Source organism: Wasmannia auropunctata, unplaced genomic scaffold (assembly GCF_000956235.1).
Source record: "Wasmannia auropunctata unplaced genomic scaffold, wasmannia.A_1.0 LD318210.1, whole genome shotgun sequence".
NCBI classification, from domain to species: Eukaryota; Metazoa; Arthropoda; class Insecta; order Hymenoptera; family Formicidae; genus Wasmannia; species Wasmannia auropunctata.
Window position 1 is genome coordinate 3,368 of NW_012044680.1, and position 1,416 is coordinate 4,783.

Below are 1,416 nucleotides of genomic sequence, written 5' to 3' on the forward strand. Positions count from 1 at the left end.
GCACCATTTTGTAATAATTCAACAATAAAAGGTTACAAAATGATAAAATTTCCAAAAGATTCTGTACGTCGGGCTTTATGGGTACAGAATATTCCGACTAAGGATTGGGTACCAGCAACCAACGCTCGTCTTTGTGAGGTGAGAAATCATGTATTACTTTATTATGATAAAATAAGAATTACAAAGTTAATTAAAAATAATCTAATAAAAAACTTTTTAAAATTGTTATGCTTTTTTTATTTATTATACAATTATAATTGAATTGCGTAATATATAATGAAATTAATGTTATGATATAGATTCATTTTGCCCAACAAATGTGGAATACTGATAACAAACAAAAATTATAACAAAATGCAGTACCAACAATTTTTGGTTTTTTTATAAAAAAGCAAGTTCCAACAAAAGACGTACAGGATGATGATAGTACTGAGAGCAATATTAATAAAATAACCAGTACAGAAAACAATAAATGTACAAATAAAGTAAATGAAGAAGTTAATATTGAAACTGTGAGTGTTAATTACTAATGGAAAGAATATGTAATACTAACTACAAGCATAAATTGAAAAAAAAATGCAATATAATTTTTTTTTTTTTTTAAAGCAGGTACCATCGAAAGACATAGAATATGATAGCAGTACTGAAAGTAATGTTGTTCAAATAACCCACAATATGCAAAGCAGTAAGTGTACAAGTGAAGAAGTGACTAACAACACTGAAAATGAAGAAGTTATTAATATTGAAACAGTAAGTATTAAAAAAGAATAAACGTATTATATATAACATAACTTATGTGCAATCTTTCTAGGTTATAAATGACATTTCGAACATCATCGTGCCTACAACATCGTCAGCAAATATACCCATATCTAAATTTCATAAAAACGAAAAAAAAGAACGTGAGAAGTGTAAAAAATGTAATGAGCTGATGAAGAAACAGTACTTACGTTTTATCATTATAAGAAAGAAAATGAAAGCTTTACGATATAAAAATAAAATTCTAGAAAGCAAAGTTGATAATGATAAGTACAAGAAAGCTATGAGTACAATATTTAATGAAGATCAAGTAAGAGCATTATTAAAAAAAGTTCGTATTCGAGATTGGTTAAACGAGACAGTTCAACGTGCATTAAAATTAAAATTTATTTGTGGAATTAGTGGTTATGAGGAATTACTTCGACAAGAAATACCACTTCCTAGTTTAAGAACATTGTCGCGTAAATTAGAAGACTTCAAATTTGAACTTGGAATATCAAATCAAATGTTTGAGTTCCTAAAATTAAAAAAATCCTCTTTTAATGAAACAGATTTCGAATGTGGATTAATATTTGATGAAATGGCTATAATATCAAAGAAATGTTATAATCCTGCAACTGGATCATTAGTAGGAGATATAACATCTGTCTCTTATAC

General features: G+C 27.0%; 1 protein-coding gene across 1 annotated transcript; it reads left to right on the forward strand.

Annotated features, from left to right (window-relative positions):
- Positions 1 to 8: 8 nt before the first annotated feature.
- Positions 9 to 1,405, forward strand: LOC105460655 (the record flags this gene model as incomplete). The annotated part of the gene is made up of 4 exons (XM_011707149.1): positions 9 to 138; positions 300 to 512; positions 610 to 750; positions 812 to 1,405. Coding segments are annotated over exons 3-4 (669 nt in total), but the record flags the coding sequence as incomplete, so codon positions are not given.
- Positions 1,406 to 1,416: the final 11 nt, after the last annotated feature.